Source organism: Puma concolor, chromosome B2, assembly GCF_028749965.1.
Source record: "Puma concolor isolate L17-30 chromosome B2, mPumCon1.1.hap2, whole genome shotgun sequence".
NCBI lineage: Eukaryota > Metazoa > Chordata > Mammalia > Carnivora > Felidae > Puma > Puma concolor.
The window spans coordinates 113,019,036-113,034,581 of NC_141671.1; the positions used below are offsets into that span (position 1 = coordinate 113,019,036).

General features: G+C 36.2%; 1 protein-coding gene and 1 long non-coding RNA gene across 29 annotated transcripts in view; one reads left to right on the plus strand and one right to left on the minus strand.

Moving 5' to 3' along the window:
* TRDN (triadin) overlaps nt 1-15,546 on the minus strand; it is a 400,175-nt gene that overhangs the window by 230,388 nt on the left and 154,241 nt on the right. For all 28 annotated transcript variants that reach the window (XM_086707737.1, XM_086707736.1, XM_086707734.1 and 25 more), the window contains one exon: nt 12,995-13,072. In XM_086707737.1, coding sequence (XP_086563863.1) covers nt 12,995-13,072 — 78 coding nt within the window. The remainder of the gene's footprint in view (nt 1-12,994; nt 13,073-15,546) is intronic.
* Nucleotides 1-15,546, plus strand: part of LOC147581187 (uncharacterized) — a 48,982-nt gene that overhangs the window by 5,722 nt on the left and 27,714 nt on the right. The window contains exons 2-3 of the long non-coding RNA XR_015251512.1: nt 3,973-4,078; nt 8,125-8,233. This is a non-coding gene — a long non-coding RNA (uncharacterized LOC147581187). The remainder of the gene's footprint in view (nt 1-3,972; nt 4,079-8,124; nt 8,234-15,546) is intronic.

The window sequence follows — 15,546 nt, forward strand, 5'->3', positions numbered from 1 at the left end:
CTATAGTACAATTGCATTTTTTTTGTTCTTTTGTTTTGTGTTTTGTTTCGTTTTGATTTTTTTAGTGCTCCCCACATTTAAGGACCTTGGAAGAGCTCTTTTAACCCCTTTAAAGTTTATTTTTATGCAAAATTATTGCTTCTTTAAGATCTTTTATTGTAAATGTTTCCAATGTGTCTTTCAGTAAGGTAAGAAAAACATAAAGATAAGATTGTTTTCTAACACTTTTTCATTTTCAGTATCATATTATTTACAAGAGATTACTTTTGCCATATTTTCATCTTAATTTTTTTTATATATATTTATCTGTATCTGGAAATGGATTGCAAAAGTATTTCATTACATACGGAATGTTAAGAATGCCTAGAGGGCCTCCCCCGGGGTGTATCAGTCCATTAAACATCCCACTTAAGCTTAGGTCATGACCTCTTGGTTTGTGAGTTCAAATCTCCTGTGGGCTCTGTGCTCACCTCTCAGAGCCTGGACCCCGCTTCTGATTCTGTGTCTCCCTCTCTCTCTGCCCCTTCCCTGCTCATGCTCTGTCTCTCTCTCCTTCAAAAATAAATAAACATTATTTTTTTTAAAGAATGCCTAGAAACATCAGAAAATTAAACTTTTCTTTTTGTGACAAAATTATCAATATTTAGAGAAAAAGCTGGTTATCATTCAAAATTGAAATATATATCCCCTTAAAGCACCATTTCAAAGATACTGCTATTTTTATAACAGATCCTTGAGAAGTTAGGACTTGATTTACTAAATAAATTAAAAAAACTGAATAGTTATTTTCAAAAACAATTTGACTTTAAAATTACTAAGAGTTATTGGACATGTGTGTAAGTCTGATTTTCAATGGAAACCTTTCCATTTTTAATAATATGTCTAATGGACATCAATATTAAAAAGGAAACAAGTATCCTTTCAAAGAGTACAACTTTAAAGTTGTAATCATTTTAATATGTTGAATTTGCGTTTATTTTAACTCATGGGCTACATAAATTCCATCATCTCTCATGAACTATACCAAAGTAGTAACAAAACTTTTTGTTTTCTCTTTCCACATATAAGGTCTATTCTAGTAGATCAAAAATTTTTACATGTTTAATGTTTAAAACATTAAACAGGGGCGCCTGGGTGGCGCAGTCGGTTAGGCGTCAGACTTCAGCCTGGTCACGATCTCGCGGTCCGTGAGTTGGAGCCCCGCGTCAGGATCTGGGCTGATGGCTCAGAGCCTGGAGCCTGTTTCCGATTCTATGTCTCCCTCTCTCTCTGACCCTCCCCCGTTCATGCTCTGTCTCTCTCTGTCCCAAAAATAAATAAACATTGAAAAAAAAATTTAAAACATTAAACATAACATTAAACATCAAAACATTACATCAAACAAAAACATTAAATCAATAAATCCTTTATTATGTTACCAGTTGCCAAGACTCTACTCTATTTGGCTAAAACTGACCTGGCTCTAAAGATGCATTTTGTTCTAGAGAAGAAGAAAAGTATCTTTTGGAATTGTAACAAACTCGTCTAAGAGGAGGAAACATTTAGGTTAAGCTGACACAAATAACAAATAAATGTTTTATAAAGAAATACTGGTACTTACAAAGTAGAGCTTTGGAGGGATCCAGTTATTTTGTATAAAATGTTTTATGAGAAAAATTTGCTGGCATGAGAGGTTTTAATCAGAATGCCATAATAAGAAAGCTACTAATAGATCATGTTCACACATATTCACAGCCCATGTCATCCTTAACTTCCTCTCTGTTCCTTTATAGATCAAAATACTGGGTAAAAACTACTTTCTTGATACGATGATAAAAGTTATGAGAGAACAAATAACAGATTCCAATCAACAAATGGCTCCTTTACTCTTTCCTGCTTTGTGGATGCCACCCCTTGATCCCCAGCATAAACACTTACTCCTGCTGGAGGGTCAAATCAGATCAACCCTAACTATACTGTTAGATGTGTAGGGGTAGAAAAAACTTCCCTTACACATAGGTCAATAGGAAAAAAGTAAATGTCTCAGAAAAAAGTCTTTCCAATAATCAGTGGTGGGAAGTCAGAACCAAATGACAAGAGAGAAAAATTCTAGAGACACAAGTTTCTTATGAAATATATTTAATACCTATTAAAATGTATTTATATTTCATAATCCACGAAAAACTCCCATTTCTTTCCCTTCTTCTTTCCCTTTTTCTTGACATTCTTCCACTTGCTTAAGATAGTCCCTTTCTCTTTGTCTGTCTCCCTCTGCCCCTCCCCCACTCTGTGTGTGTGTGTGTGTGTGTGTGTGTGTGTGTGCGCGCGCGCGCACGCTCTCTCTCTCAAAAATAAAAATAAACAAAAAAGAGTTATCTTCCAATTCCCTCCCAGGCTTATTGAGGATATTACACACATCATTTTACAGAATTTTGATGATGTGTTGTCTTAATGCAGGACATAGCTCTGACTGAGCATCTCTCTTAGAGTTACAGGGCTTTTGGCTTTGTAAACCACTCCATTCCCCTACCTCTTCAGGCCTAGGACTGATAAAGCCTTCCTGTTTTTGCTAGCCCTGGGATGTCTCACCATACCTCTGCATCTTGATATGCCAGGGACCCTTACATACTCAACAAGCCCCAAACTGAGCTCATTATCATCTCTCCAAACCTGTTCTTATTCTTAATGCCATTCATTTACTCAGGTCACACAGACTGTAGCAATCATGCTCAACACTAACACTTAATTGCTAGTCTTAAAATAATGGAAACAGTCTAAACCTGGATATGAGACACCTGGCTTCTAATTCCAATTACAGTTGACCCTTGAACAACATTTGAATCACACTGGTTCACTTACAAATGGAATTTTTAAATAAATAGAGTATAAATATACAGTAGTATAAATACAGTAGTATAAATATATTTTCTGTCTTATGATTTTCTTAATAACCTTTTTTCTAGTTTCCTTTAAGAATACAGTATATAATACATATAAAATATGTATTATCAGCTATTTGTGTATCAATAAGGATTCCAGTCAACAGTAGGTTATTAATACTTAAGTTTTCTAGTAGTCAAAAGTTATACATGGATTTGTGACTGCTTGGAGCGGGCAAGCAGTGCCTTAGATCTCCACATTATTTGAAGGTCAATTGTATATCACTGTTATAGCTGTGTTCTCCTAGGCAATTTACTTGATTTCTCTGATCAGCTCTAAATTCTAAAATGATGTGAAATCATATGTACTGCTTGGAGTTGTTTTGAGGGTTAAATGGAATTGTTCAAAAGAAAAGTAGCATAATTTTTCCTCATGAGCAGTAGCCTCCTATAATTGTCTCGTCTCCAGACCCCCACCTCCACCCCTCAGCTATCCATTCTTTCTATGGCTGATGTAATAAATCTAAAATGTGAATCTGATCATACTCCTTCTTTGCTCAATTGCTTTAGCAGGCTCATGTAGTCTGTGAGGTGGCATAACATCTTTAGCTGTGTGTACAAAACCCTTCAGGATATGAACCAAATTCTATACTAAGAAATTATATAGAGTTTCACATATACTGACTAGTGCCACTAATGCATTATTATCTTCTAGAGATACCAATTAAAAACTACCATAATATTTAGTGATTTTTTATACATATAAGAGAAATTTCCTGATAAAAATAATAACAATAATAGCAATTAATGGTTGAGTACCTAACTGTGCTAAAAAATGTGCTAAGCTGTTATACACATTATTTCATTTAGTTGTGTTAAGTTTCTAAGTTAAATAACTAGTGAAAGTAGTTTGGTTTATATATTTTATCAAAATTAATACCTAAAGGTCAATTCCATCAAAAATTGCTGAAAGATATAAGTTTATTTCACCACAAAACAAAGAAAAATATTATATTGGCCTAAAGTTCAATAAAATTCATTGTGTCATAGAGTTAATGGAATAAGAACGGGGGCCAAATTTCTATTTTATTATTTTATGTTCTTTGCTTCTTAGGATATATCTCACTGAAAAGCTAAGGTGATAAAGTTCTTGGTTTAATAGAATTGTAAATAAAACATTACTAGCTCCTGTAGAACATTGTCCTCGGATTCATCCTATGGTAAGAAATAATCTTATAATAAGTTTCCTATAATGCTTCATTCTCCTCTACACAAATCCTACCAACCCACTCTTTATGGCCCAATGCAAGTCTTGTGATTTCATTGTATAGCCTTGTCTCACTCATATCTCATCTCCATCCTAACTTTTACAGCTTTTATGGTCTGTACAACTTACTTCTGTACATCAGTAAATAATGCATCGTGGTACTATTCTATGCACGGGGGCATGCCTGGTTGTCCCAAGTAGATATCTCTATCCAGACCACAAGCATACTGTAAACATCTCTGGTAGCTATTTAACCTCTATACAAAGCCATTAAGTCCGCCCTCTGCTCTTAAGGTAGTTAATTACCAACCCATCAGCCTGAAAACAATAAGCTTAAAATCTTTGGGTGGAAGTAAAAAGGGACTTAAAGAGACCATTAGGGGCACCTGGGTGCCTCAGTCAGTTAAGTATGTGACTTCAGCTCAGGTCATGATCTCATGATTCATGGGTTCAAGCCCCACATCAGGCTCTGTGCTGACAGCTCAGACCCTGGAGCCTGCTTAAGATCCTGTGTCTCCCTCTCTCTCTCTCTCTCTGCCCCTCCCCTGCTCGCTCTCTCTCTCTCTCTCTCTCTCTCTCTCTCTCTCTCAAAAATAAATAAACATCAAACACACATTTTAAAGAAAGAGACCATTTAAGTTCTGTCCCCACACGTTACAGGTGAAGAAATGGAGATCCTAAAAAGTCAGTTGATTTGTCAAAGGTCATATAAGTGATTAGTGTCAAAGCTGGGATTAGAAGCTGAGTCCTTGGCCTTCTCTCTAGAGTTCTTTTGCCCACATATGGATGATGGCATTTATTATATTATTTACAATTGCCATACTAAGTACCAATTGTATATTTATACAAGAAGATGATAGGGTATACAGTATTTATTTACCTAATTATATTTGCCTTTATTTATGTAAATTATATGTTTATAATGGAATATTAAAAGTAACTTAAGCATAAGATATATAGTTAATAAAGGATCACATAACTTCTTTCCACATATTTGCCACAATAGACAAGTTGTGACAATTTTACACTAAATGTTGAATAATTACATGTGAGTAGAAATCTTCTATTCTTTAGAGAACAATGACAACAAAAAACATGATGTTGTGGGGGATGTCCATGTTCAGTAGGGGGAAAGAAAAAAATCTTTTCGCATTGTTGATTAAAAAATAATAGGATCATATCTGGTAACTGTGCTTCTACTACGATTTTATGAAGCAACTTTTTTTTTTTTTTTTTTTTTTTTTTTTTTTTTTTTTTTTTTTTTTTTTTTTTTTTTTGGTGATGGGGTGAGGTTGGAAAATGTTGCCTGAAGCTGTTTGTTTAATCACTGAGGATTCTGTCTGAGAGGAGTCAGGGGCTAATTCCTCCTGAGAAATACAGTTCTGATGAACATTTGATGATAAAGTGGCTAAACATAAGAATAACCTAATGTTAATATAACAGTTGCCATTTCTTTGGGGGAGGAAATCAGTAGTTAAGCTCTCTTAATGAGGTAAGTGGTAGCTTTAGTGGCTCTTTGAACCTGCAGGGTTTTTTTTTTTTTTTTTTTTTTTTTTTTTTTTTTTTTCAACGTTTATTTATTTTTGGGACAGAGAGAGACAGAGCATGAACGGGCGAGGGGCAGAGAGAGAGGGAGACACAGAATCGGAAACAGGCTCCAGGCTCTGAGCCATCAGCCCAGAGCCCGATGCGGGGCTCGAACTCACGGACCGCGAGATCGTGACCTGGCTGAAGTCGGACGCTTAACCGACTGCGCCACCCAGGCGCCCCAGAACCTGCAGGGTTTTGAGCCCCAGGAGAGCTCCCAGTGGATATGGGAATTCTGTCACAAAATGTAATACTGTTTTAGAAAGAATGTGAGAATTAATATTATATTTAAGTTAGTCCCTTTTAAGTTATATCCATAATTAAATGCCAATTGACAATGTCAGAAATGTTTACATGATGTGATTGTTATATGAGATTTGTTTAATGCTATTGTAGCTAACTTTCCATGGCCAGACATATCCTAAAAATATAGGAGGAGTCAAAGGAAACAACTGATTTAATATACAATCAGTCCTCACATACAAATGTTAAAAGCAATAAAAACTTCATTATGATGTGCAAAGCATGTGATGTGGGGAGAGGAGCGAAGTTAAAGGACGGCAAGATACATCTTCAAGGCATGAGACAAATAGCTTGAGAAGCACACCAAGATTTCCAAGAAGGAAGTGTGTGCTGTGAGAAACTGATTTTCCTTGTTTTCAGTGCCATGAAAACACAACGGAAGCTTTTAAGGGCCTCACAGACATGAGAGCAGTTTCACTCACAGCAAGGTCCATAATTTTTTAAAATCTGTTAAAATTCTAAACTGTTGCCAATGTCCTGTGAACAAACTTAATAATCCAGTGTATAGATAAGCTCTACTTTCTTAAAACAAAAAAATGCAAAATATGTTTAAGCTCCCACATTTTACCTGTTCTATCTGTATTCTTCAAATCAAATAGCGTACGTTAGTGCCACATGCAATTTCCTTTTTACGTAATGCCATTTTCTTGCAACTTGGTCCTAAGGAAGTTTCAGACTAAAATAGTGCATCAAGGACTGTGCATAATCAACCTCACTAAAAACAGCTTGATTAATACTAAATATGTCCTAGTTCCTAATCAATTATGTTAATGAAGTTGCAGGCACATCTGCAAGCCTTGACAAAGCCCATGATCTCAGCATCGCCTGATAGCATGGACTCCTTGGGAACCTGTTCAGGGCCAGTGTCCTCAGCATAAAGACTCTTTCTCTGGGAGTAAAAGGAGATACTAGCAAAAGCCCTGTAATCCTGCATCATTATGTTATTCACTTAAACACCATATTGGGTTCCAGGATAAAATGTCAAATTAAATAGCTCTTTAATAGAACAATAGAAGCCTAAGTGTCCCACTTTACAAATGACACATCCTTTTCCAAGTGACAGACTGACAGGCAAACATTTTCTACTTGGTGTTTTATGAACCTCTTGTAGGAGATAAACTGGAGCCAAACACTTGAATAATCTATCAAAATCTGTCTCAAATTGGGGAATTGGAGTTCCTTGATTTATGTCCATATCCCAACAACAACAACAACAACAGAATTAGAATCCAATGAAACTTAAGGTGACACTATTATTTATAGGCTATCCCTTGTCCTGTGAACATTGGGGCAGTGACAGAGTCACTCGTCAGTTTTTTGTCAAATTATCTCCAGTAACACAAGCTCTTATAGTCCAAATGCCAAACAAAATGTGACTCTGACCTCTCTCTGTCTCTGTCTCTGTCTCTCTCTCTCTCGAGTTCTAAGCATTTTTTTCTAAATAATCTGCTTACTAGCTAGGTAAATGATATACAATAATTGCTAGTGATGAGTTTACTCAGTTTTGGTTTTATTATTTTCAGTATAACTCAGTTACATTTGAATCCAGTTAAGACATTTTTAAAAATATTTAACTCCTATCAATATCAAGAATATGCAAAAGATGATACAAGTTGGGAATTTATACTGGTGAGAAACCACATATGATAGAAATGCAAAGGCAAATCATCAACTACGCAAAAAGAAATATTTAAACAACTCTAATTGTATAAGGTAAACATTTAAGCGGCTAATTTACTAATAATGAGGCTCAGAGGTTACCAAGTGCTAAGGACTGAATTATGTCTCCTCCAAATACACACATGAAGCCCTAACCCCCATATGACTGTACTGGATGGAGATGGGGCCTTTAGGAGGTAATTAAGCTTAAATGACGTTGTAAGAGAGGAGCCATGATCCCATAGAACTGTGTCCCAAGGACAGGAAGAGCCACTTGAGCTCTCTCTTCACCATGTGAAGATAGCAAGGAGTAGATGTCTACAAGCCAGGACGTGGGCTTTTTCCAGAAACCTGACCATCATGGCACTCTGATCTCAGACTTCCATCCTAAAGAACTATGAGAAGTTTCCGTTGCTTAAGCTACCTGATCTGTTGTGTTTTGTCTGGCAGCTCTTGCAAACCAAGACATCCAGTGCTGATCAGGAATTTAAGAAATTATAATATCGAGAGGAATTGTCTTCACATAATGGTCACACACAGAAATGACATCAAGAGCCAAGTGAGTGAATGGGTGAAACAGAGGTGTGGCAGTTGATGGAAACAATGGGAAACTCCCCATATTCAAGATGACCACACTTAAAAATCAGTACGTAGAAAACTTGTGTGGATCCAATAAAATGTGTGTGCAGCAGTTTTGGATGGGAGACAAAGGTTTCAAACCTGGGACTAGTCCTGGACTGTTCTCTAAAAATTCAGGAAGCATTGTTGATTTGGAGTCTTGGAGTAAGATTTTACATGTACTTTACATTAAATTGTGATCTCTAATGACCAAAAAAATTCTTTTTTTTTTAGATGGGTATTGATATACCACTGATTAACAGATGATACAGGATTTTATTTAAAGCTTAAAGCTACTAGTTCATTCCATTTGTGTAGCCGGCCAAATCAAAATATTTTACATACTGTACACTAGGTTATTATAATTTGCAAGTATAATGTAACCTTTCCCCCCATTCCCACTGGCATTTCTCTTGCTCTCTTGCAAGCCGTTCTAGAATGCTTAGGTACTTGACTTGAAAACTATTGTTCTTTCCCAGACAAGTAGCAGTCAAAATTTCTCCATGGGTGACATTTTAGTCATTCTGAAGGACATTTGGCCAATTACAGGTCATTTAGGTGACTAGTCCTAAATTAAAAGCATTTTTAGAAATATTTAATTGCTCTCCACTTCCCTCTAAATCACCTAGGGATTTGCTACTGAGATGGAGTCCTAGACCAGAAACATCAGCAAACATTGGGAGCTTGGTAAAAATGCAGAATCTCAGGCCCCACACTAGACTTACCAAATTTGAATCTACAGTTTCACAAGAGCCCTAGGAGATTTGTGTGCACACTAAATTTTAAGAAGCATTGCTAGGTTTCTCTATACTAAGATCAGAACATGATGTTTCTATCACAGAACTTCATGAAATCTAAAGCACAACACTTTATGTCTTCATCCTCCAAAACTTGTTGAGGCCTCAGAAGACATGAAGGTAGGAGCCTCAAATGCTGATGTCTTCATAGCAGTATATGAGAAAGATCCTTGGGCATAGAACTAGAAATTCTGGGCTGGAAACCCAGATCTGCTATTTACTAACTTAGCATAAATAAATAAATTTCAAACCTACATTTGTTAATCCTTAATAATGTGTACTTTACAAGGTTTTGAAATATCAAATGTAAAATTCATATAAATACAGAAAACATAATATTCTAAATAAATATGAGTTGCAGAGAGCATAACTGCAGGTGTGACTTGGTCAGGATCTGGACAGAAGGTGAGTAGAACATGCTGATGTCAGAACACAACCAAAGGAAAACATCACCTGCCCAGCTACCCAAATCCTTCCCTGGTTATTAGCTATGTGAAATATAAATGTATAGCCAAAAGGATCATTTGGTCTGTAGTCAATTGGATAATGTATCTCTCACCAAGGCATTCAGATTAAATTAAATTAATTAATTTCATTTAATTAAAATAAAATACAAAAGACTATTTGAAACAGGCTACCAAGTTTAGGTGTTTGGTGTAAAACAGTTTGTTGCATCTGTAAGGTTTTTTTACACATGGACGTAAACCAAAGGTTCTCAAAATTTAGTGTGTATAAGATCCAACTGAGGAGCTTGATAAAAATAGAGATTTCTTTCCTCTCTGAATTGCCAGAGAATCTGATATGTTAGGTCTAAGATATGATGGGAATATGAATTTTTAAGAAGCCTCACAGTTGATTTTGGTGCTGACAATCTGCAAACTATTCTTTGTGAAAAGTTGTCTTAAATCAATAAAATGCAGTCAAAGGAGAATTCCCAAGTTTATCAATATCAAACACAGTAATAATAATTGAAATATTTGTAGCTCTATTCTGTCTTTACAAGACCTCTCTGTGACAGGTAATATGAGTATCAGTATTTTACCAATAAACAGGCTAAAAGTTTAGTTATTGCATTTGTTCCTGAAGGTAGAAAATGGCAAAATCAGAATTTGGATACAGATCTGTGTGATTCTAGAGCACAGGCTGTAAATCACCATTTTCAGAGACACAGAATTCCCACAATCCCTCTAGGTAACAAGAAATGTTCAATAAGACCTGGTCCCCTTTGTGAGACGGGTTTGGATACATGAAATGAACTGAACTTCTCAGACATTTCCTCCTCATTATGGAGCTTTATCTGGGGATGGGGTTTGGGGGATAGAAGATAAGTAAGGCATAGAGGAAAGGACAGCTTACATGAGTATATAATTCCAGATAACAGCCATATAATATTTTCTGGAGTTCCATGTGCCAATTTAGCATGGACTGCTCAGTAATTCTACCTGGAAGCCCATGCGAAACTGTCATGTACCAGTCTGTCCTAAACCCATGACATCCTGCTTCTCCTCACCAGGCCTGTTTTATTTCAGTGGTTTCCCATCTTAGTTAACTGCACCTCTGTCCACCTCGATATCTAATTCAGAAAGCCGGAGTCATTTTAATTACTTGTTGCATCTCCGCATGCATAGTAATCAGATACTTTAACCAATTGATTCCCTTTCCAGGTACTTTTCCGATCTACCTGCTCTCTCCAACCATTACACCACGGTTAAGTTCTTGCGTTACAACTTAGTTGGACTATTCTCTTCTCAAGTGTCTGCAATCACTCTCATATCACCTGTCTAGACCAGCAGGATGGCAGTCAAATTGTCCTTTTAAAATGAACATATCTATCTCATCTATGGGAAATTCCTTATCGTCTATAGAAAAAAAATTACTTAGCTGAGGTGAAAATATTTTGCTTGTATATGCACAAAATATCTCTGGAAGGAGCTAACATTGTTTGCCTAGAAGGAGAACTGTGTAGTTAGTGCACAGGGCCAGGAGGGAAACTTTCCACTACTTAAATCATTTTCATAATTGTTAAAATTTGAACCATGTAAACATGTCAAAAATTTTAAAAGGAAATAAAAATTCCTTAGCTGGGTGAAATAGCATGATATCAGAGATCTGCAAAAGTAATAAAAATACAAGCAGTAAAAAAACAAAAAAAGGAAGAAAAAAAGGAAAGAAAAGAAAGGTTGGATAAGTAAGAATAGAAAATGTTGATAAATGTATCTGCAGGCTGAGTATATTGCAGATTTATTTTACTATTCAATGCTTTATAATAAAAATTTAAAGATAAATATAAATCCCAAGCTTAGCCTACAAGGCACTTCGTGATCTGTCCTTTGCATGCCTTTCATCTGTCCCAGACCCTCTTCATACTGCCTTCTTTCTCTCCAAGATGAAGTACTTAGGCGTATCTGAACAAAACCTCTTTCTTTTCATCTCCATGTTTTTGCATATGCCAATGCTTTTGTTGGTAATGTTCTTGCCTTCCTTGTGTATTCTTCCATATTCTTGGGATTTAAGCTCCACAGCCACTTCTGCAGAGAAGCCTTTCCTGGAATTCTACTCACCTCTTCCAAACAGAGCTATGCCCTACCTTCTTTAAGCTTCCACAGTACTCAGCACTGGTTTCTATTTTGGTTCTTATTTTATGGTGTAATCACCACAACTCTTAGAACCCAGCAACCAAGGTGCCTCCAGTAGGTTCTGTGCTTTACAGGGTTCTATGTGCCCTCCTCTGGCTACATCCTGCCCTAGGTCTAAGGGTCTGTGGGGATGACAGGGTGTGGCCACCTGAAATTTTTTCCTCTCTTACACTTCAGGTCCTAGAACTCTGACCTTTTTTATCTGCCAGACAGTTCTTTCTCTGGGGATGCTGAACTCATGGGGTGAGCAAAGTTGACAGGTAGCTGCTGGACAGATGGGTGTGGAACTTGGGTAAGCAGTCTGTGTCCACACACACACACACAGAAGGTCCTTTTCAGTGTTTGACAGAGCTAGGAGTGGAATGGGTGCTATGATGGTCTGAAGGAGACCTCCATCTGTACCCTTGCAAAAAAGTAGTGGTGCACTTGGCTTTAATTCTTTGTGTTTTATATCTGGCTTCTCTTTAATTACTTTTAATTTTACACCTGTAAACTGAGTCTTAGTAGGACAGGAACTATTTTCTATTAATCTTTGAATCTCCAGTACTTTGGGCAATACCTGGTGTGATCCTATGGTTGGAATTTAATAAATGATAGTTGAATGAATAAATGAAGACAAATGATTTTGAAAACTTGATTATGATGACACTTGCCTCCCCTAATTTTGCCAATCCCCAAACACCATATTTTGAAGAACTAATTAATAGCAGTAGTATTAGTCATTAATTTTATAAAGTGCTTATAAACTGGCACACACACACAGATACACACCATTGTATCCTCACACTAATTCTAGGAGCTCAGTACTATTTTCAACTCATCTCATGGGTGATAAAACTCATGAAGAGTGAGTTTAAGTAAACGAAAATGTACAAAACTAGTAAGAGGTGAAACTCAGATTTAAACCCAGAAACTCTGTCCTAGAGTCATAAAGACACTAAATTGGTCAAGTTGTGGTAAAACTGCATGAGTTGCATGACATATCCTTGACTATTTGTCTCTGTACTTTCTAGCTTGATTTCCAGAGCATGAAGCTGGTCATTCTTCTGGAAGCTGATGATCACCAGTATAAAATCTTAAGAGGAAAAATTTTGGTTTTCCAAAAGACAGCAAGTTGTAATTTCAGGGAAAGGAAACTGTAGCTTAGATGTACCAACACTATTTAAGAAAATATGGATTTTTTGTTTCTGCTGTTACTATTGTTTTTTGTTTCTCTGCATTCTAGTTTATCTATAATAGAGGAGAGCTTTGGAAACATAAAATACTTGCCTTCAGGGGTAGGTGATGCCGGAGTGGGTCTGGAAGCTCGTTCTGTTGGTAATGGAGGTGGTACGGCTGGGCTTTGTCCTGTGCACACAATGCAGGAGTAGGTATTGAAAAAAAAAGTGTTAACAAATTTAATATCCTCAACTAAAATAGCTAGATCCTTCCCCAACATGCATAATTCATAATCTGAAGTATAAATTCATATTATTATGCAATAAGAAAACTGTTATTAGGTGAGATCTTTAAGTGGATACATACACAGGTTCCGTTATCTTCAGAGCTATTTCTGAATATATTACTTTTCATAGATGTATATACAATGTTAAATATATCTACTGGACTTCATTAATGGAAAATCTACATGCAATCAAATAAAGCAATTTATTTTCAATATGCACTTTAAATTATGGAAACTAAAATCACAGAAGCTGAGAGGAGTCCTAATATAGAGAAAAATCACCATTTTTTTTCATTTAACTTAAAATTCTCAAATGATATAATAGGGCAATAAAAGAAGGTTAAAATTCATGGGCCTTTTGATATTGAACAGGTACATTTTCTCCTGCTGAAGTAAATGACCTGCAGTTAAGTAAATAATGGGCCAAAGGGAAAATATATTCAGTTTTATAGAGCCTTGAAAGGCTCCCTCAAGTCTCCGGGCTTATTATGAACTGTATAAAAACCCACAATCCTTTCTGAGTGCTTCCTTATCCCAAGTGATTTCTTTAATTAACCAAAACCATCCAGGCCATGAACTGTAAACATTAACTAACATATGATCCCGTATGAAATGTCTGCAAAATGTTTTATCATTAATTTTCATTCCACAAATTTCTGCTGTGTGTTTCTTTTAAATCCAGGAATTGGTGTGGGCATAGGCACCTTGTGAAATCTCACTGACAACTAGATATTATCAAATGTCAGCAGACCTGCCTGCTTACTGGAAGTTTTCCTTTTTTTTTTATAATTTGTCAAAATTAGTTTGGTCTGGTGAATTGTGGATTAGCAAGCAGAGCAACTGGAGAGGCACACACACCACCTTCTGTGGTGGTGAGAAGGGAGGAATTCTGGACCCTCTTGCCAAATAGCAGTTAGTCTCCATTCATTATAGGAGTCCCTTATAGTGGTTAGACCATCTAGGTTGATTCTTGAGCATATTCTAGCATGCATAAAAGCACATTGTTTCATGACACTCCAGTCATATACCTAGAAAAGTATCAATCCATATTATCATTAATTTTTTTTCCTAATGAGAGCAAAGATCTGATAGAAACAGATGGCAACATGAAAGTTCCTCTTTCAGTGTACAAAGAGAAGATGAGGCTGGGCACTCTAAAAAAAGTTTGATCTCCATTATTTTTCCCTACCTAACATTTACATACTGCTTACTCTATGCCTAGAACAATCCCAATCAGTTTTGATACATTAAGTCATTTAATTTTCACAAGATCCTTAGGAGTAGGTGTATTCTCACTTTATGGTTTGAAAACTAAAGTGAACAGGTTTTCAGGCCATTCAGCTCCTAAGAAGTGAGCTGAATTTCCATGTAGGCTCCAGATTTGAGGTGCTCAAAGCCCCTTTCCCACTGCCTAAGGTCAGAAAAGGGTCGTCTTCTATAAGGGAGTCCATGACTGCAGGTGGAAGACTCAGTCTCTACTTACTTCATAAGTCAAAAGGATGTATACTTGTAAATATCCATTCTCAAATCTTTCTAGAGAGCTGTTCTTGAAGAAAATATTTCTAAAGTAGGCTGATATTTTGTAGCTTTTAAATCTAGGAAGAATCTAGATTTAGGAAGGAGTCAATTAAATGATTAAAACTTAAAGTACAAGTGGCCATGAATATAAATCAATTGTTTCTAAATACTAAGGCTTTCAGAAATATCTTCATAGAATGGTGCCTATTCAATCTAAGTCACTCCTTTCCAGGTCATACTTTCATGAACAGTGGTGATGTAAAATCTCAATCCTTTATAGTCTTGATAAGCTTTTTAGAAATTTATTTCAAAAATATATGAAATTCTTTCCAAAGGAATTATTCATAATTTATACTCTAAAATCTTTTTAGATTTTCCTGGAAGAACTATAAAGTCATTATTTTATTTTAAAAACATTTTAGTGAGCACTTATTATGCATCAATAATACCAAAAAACATTAGGGGTGCCTGGGTGACTCAGATGGTTAGGCATCCAACTTTGGCTCCTGTCATGGTCTTATGGCTTGTGAGTTTGAGCCCCATGTCAGGCTCTGGACTGACAACTCAGAGTCTGGAGCCTGCTTCAGAATTTGTGTTTCACCCTCTCTTTCTGCCCCTCCTCTGCTTGTGCTCTCTCTCTCTCTCAAAAATAAATAAACATTAAAAAATAATAATGGTAATACCAAAAACATTAAACCCCAGCCCTGCCTTAAAGAAGTTCCAAATATACTGACTAAAACAGACTTAGATCACTATAATAGATTACTATAATACAGTGTGATGATGGTAAATAATATATACAGAGGGGGTGTTGTAGAAAGATCCCTGGAGTAGATTAACTGTAAACTGCATTGAAAGA